The sequence below is a fragment of the Ailuropoda melanoleuca genome, unplaced genomic scaffold (genome assembly GCF_002007445.2).
Source record: "Ailuropoda melanoleuca isolate Jingjing unplaced genomic scaffold, ASM200744v2 unplaced-scaffold109, whole genome shotgun sequence".
Classification (NCBI taxonomy): Eukaryota; Metazoa; Chordata; class Mammalia; order Carnivora; family Ursidae; genus Ailuropoda; species Ailuropoda melanoleuca.
The window spans coordinates 1-3,493 of NW_023179281.1; the positions used below are offsets into that span (position 1 = coordinate 1).

At 56.9% G+C, this 3,493-nt stretch overlaps 1 protein-coding gene across 1 annotated transcript; it reads right to left on the bottom strand.

Annotated features, from left to right (window-relative positions):
- Window positions 1-39: 39 nt before the first annotated feature.
- On the bottom strand, window positions 40-3,484 carry LOC117797664 (receptor-type tyrosine-protein phosphatase U-like). Its single transcript, XM_034650079.1, has 3 exons — window positions 3,389-3,484; window positions 2,576-2,651; window positions 40-2,081 (listed from the first exon to the last, which is right to left on the bottom strand). Exons 1-3 carry the CDS (start codon window positions 3,428-3,430, stop codon window positions 1,957-1,959), a joined length of 243 nt encoding a protein of 80 aa, XP_034505970.1. The 5' UTR covers window positions 3,431-3,484; the 3' UTR covers window positions 40-1,956.
- Window positions 3,485-3,493: the final 9 nt, after the last annotated feature.

Below are 3,493 nucleotides of genomic sequence, written 5' to 3' on the forward strand. Positions count from 1 at the left end.
AGCAGCTTCTCCCACCCACCCCTCCCCGCGCCCCCCAGAAGTTATGGCTAGTGAGACTCACTGGGCGTGGGGAGTTGGGGGACAAAAGTGACAGAAGGTGGTGGCCGGTGAAGGGGGCCTATGGAAGCATCCCAACCCTGATGCCCCATCTCAGGGCAGTGGAGGACAGGAAGGAATTGTTTACAACAGGGGTCGTGTCAAATCTGCAGCCCCGGGTGGCCCCTGGCCAGGCTGCTGAAATGGACAGTTGGCATTGGGCGCACGAGTGGAGGGGAAGGAGGACAGAGACAGAGAGAGAAAGACAGCCAGAGACTATGAGAGAGTCTGAGATACAGCTGGTGAGAAGACAGGAGGAGGAGGAGGAGACGGGGAGAGAGATACTTACTTCACGGTTTATCCGAATCTTAATGATGCCAGTGAGGGAACAGTACAAAGCAAAAGAGACAGATATTAGGCCAGAGGCTGATGGAGGTGAACGGAGCATAGGAGTGGCCAGGATGGGTGATGTGAGGAGGGGAGGCAGAGCAGAGACAGGGGCCGGGCTGGGCCAGAAAGCAGGGAGTGGCATGAGCCTGCTGGGGCCCACGGGGAAGCCAACTGGGACACTGAGGAGACCCAGAAGAGGCCCCTGTCGTCGAAGTTGCCCGAGTCTGAGAGGCCAGGCCCAGCCCGTACCCCAGTCAAGGGAGAGCATGGGAGGTCGGGGTGAAGGTAAGGAATTCTGGAAAATATGGGGTAGCGTATTTTCTGGCCCCCAGGAGGTGAAGAAGAGGGAGAGGAGAGGTCTCCTGAGTCCCTGACTATCCCACCTCCCAGGTACACACCTTCCTCCTCCTTCGCTCCTGCCGCTCCCTACTCTCCCCCTTTCCTCTCCGGCCACACAAAGCCAGCTCAAGCCCCCGCCTCCACGCAGCCTGCTGCGGCTAAGCCTGGCCGTACCGCTAACTTGCTGTGTGATACTAGGAAAGTCATTCCTCGTTTCTGGCCTGTGCTTTCCCAGCTCATCTGAAATGATCTTACTTGTAGATACGTTTATGTGTCTCCCCGACTAGAATCCATACATTCAAGGAAAGCAGGGATGCTGTCTATGTCGTTCTTTGCTCTATCTCTGGTACCCAGCCTGGCACATGGTAGATGCTCGAAACAGATCTGATGAAGGAATAAATGATTCTCTCCCAAACGTGGCTTGCTGTCAGGGTGGGCGAGTCTGACCAGGGTCCCGGGGCCCCTCATTCACACCTGGGGAGCTGCCTGCCCTGTCCCTAGCCCCTTCCTCGGCCCATCCGGACCCAGCCACTGCACTGGCTGGCAGGAGAGCCCTGTGGTTAGCAACAAAGGCTTTGGAGACACAGACAAGCGGAGATCTGAGTCCCTTTTGGCCCACTCGCTAGCTCTGTGGCCTTGGACTAGCAGCTCCACCTCTCTGAGTCTGCCGCCTCACCTGTAAAGTGAGGGGATTATATAAGATTTCAGGGATTATATAAGATGAAATCTTTGATATAAAGTGCTTAGCACAGCGCTTGGCACACAGCATCTGCTCAATAAACATGAGCTGTTATTCTTCAAGTACCACTCTGATCACGGTCCAAACACTCGTAGCAACTCCCTGGGACCCCTAGGGAAAAGCCCCACCTCCTCGGCCTGCCATTGGAGGCCTTCGCAGTCCAGCCCCTGCCTGCCTGCAGCCTTCCCGCGAGTCATGTGAATCCCAGCGCCAAGCCTCTCGGGCCTCAGTGAGAGGGGCTCCTTCCTCAACTCCAGGCCTAGCTGTCTGCCCACTCCCCTTCTTTCTGCTTCACGGAAGCCCCCCATCTGTCCGTCCCGCAGCAAGTTTTCCTGACGGCTGTCATCTGCCCTCCCCTCTTCTGAGCTCCCTGGCACTGACTGCAGGAGGTAGGGGCACCGTGAACCCCCACGTATTCCCTGTCAGGTTGCTGGCCTGCCTGGGCAGTGCGCCTAGAGCGGGCAGGGCGAGGCCAGCAGAGATGACGGCGAGGCACTCACGTCTATGTAGTTGGCGTTAATGTAGTCGGCATCGGGGCCTCCCATCATCGGGGGCAGTTTCACTCGGTGCCGATCATCTGGAAACACAAAGCAGGGGCCATGGGGTGGGCAGGCACTGAGCTGGTGAGCGCAGAGCTAGGGCAATGAGGGGAAGCTACCAGAAGGCCAGAGGTACGACACAGGCAGGAGAGCCAGGGAACCTCGAGGCTCAGGGCTGACCAGGAGGCTTTCCGCACCAGAGGGGGCAGGACAGGCCAGGGCCAGAACCAGGGCTGCTGCATCAAGGAGGCCCAAGGTCACGTGCTACTCAGGCGAGTATGAGCTGTGTGATCTTTAGCAGGAAGTAAGCTCCCTCCCAAGCCTCAGCTTCCTTATCTGTAAAGTGGGGGTTATAATACATCCCACATCACTGGGCTATTAAGAGGAGTAAGTAAAATAATGGGTGTAATAATGAGCGCATGGCTTGGCATGTGGGAGGCCCTCAATAGGGGGCTCACTCCATCTGTTCTCCAACCCCACACAGGTCCCTCCCACCCACGGCCCCAGACCCAGGCCCTTCCCCAGGACTCACAGGCAGGCATGGGCTCTTGCCGGCTGCCCTTGACCTTGTCTTTCTTCTTTGTGGCATCCCAGCCTTCAAAGAAACTCTGCCAGAAGGGAAAGTAAAGGGGTAGTCAGTGGGGGAGGGCAACCCCTCCCCTCGTAAGACCCTGTCCCCTAACAGGATGGGAGTGGAACCACAGATAAGGGCCAGATTCAGGGTTCAACTTGGAGCCTGGGATCAAGTCACCATATATCCCTTTATCAGCAAGGGACTAAGTCCAAAACCAAGCAATGTGAGGGGAAGGAAGAGAGAAAAGCAGGGGGGTGGGTGTCAGAGTTCACAGACACTTGAGAGCAAGGGTCAGGTTTAGGGTAAACCCAGGTGAGTTGGAAAGAGAGCAAAAGTGAAGTCAAATTAAGATTAGAACAAGGTGGTGTCAGAGTCCAGATGGACGGGGGATGGGATCTGAATCAGAGTTCCAGTGGAATTTGGGATGAGAGGCAGGGTCAAAGTCAAGACTGGGTGTTAGGGTAGAGGTCAGGGTGACTCTTGGTGGTCAGAGTCGTATCGGGGAGAGGACGAGGGTCATGTGAGGGTCTAGATGGAGACAGAGGGGACTCAAGGTCAGATTCACGTCAGGATCAGGAGGAGTGGGAGAAACCAGGTCAGTCTGAGATGGGGTCAAAGTCAAGGTCAAAAACAAAGTAGGTTGAGTTAGGGACTGTCAGAGCAAAGGTCCATCTAGGGCGAGGCTGAGGGTTGACCGGGGACAGGGTTCACAGCAAGCAGGAGCCAGTCAAGGCGCTGGCGAGGGGTCCTGGCCGGACTGGGGCCCCGCACCTCGTACTCCTGCTTGAAGCCATAGCCCTCGGCTGTCTTCATCTGGTTGATGTGCTGCAGGAGGTCGGCCACGCGCACCGCGGGATGCAGCTGCCCCGTGTGATA

Bases quoted from the DNA above. Each gene is read 5' to 3' on its own strand.
- LOC117797664 (XM_034650079.1), bottom strand. From the start codon at position 3,430: ATGAAGACAGCCGAGGGCTATGGCTTCAAGCAGGAGTACGAG. The intron at 2,652-3,388 runs GTGCGGGGCCCC...CCCTTCTGGCAG, and splicing joins GCTTCAAGCAGGAGTACGAG to AGTTTCTTTGAAGGCTGGGA. The intron at 2,082-2,575 runs GTGAGTCCTGGG...TTGTGTTTCCAG, and splicing joins GCAAGAGCCCATGCCTGCCT to ATGATCGGCACCGAGTGAAA.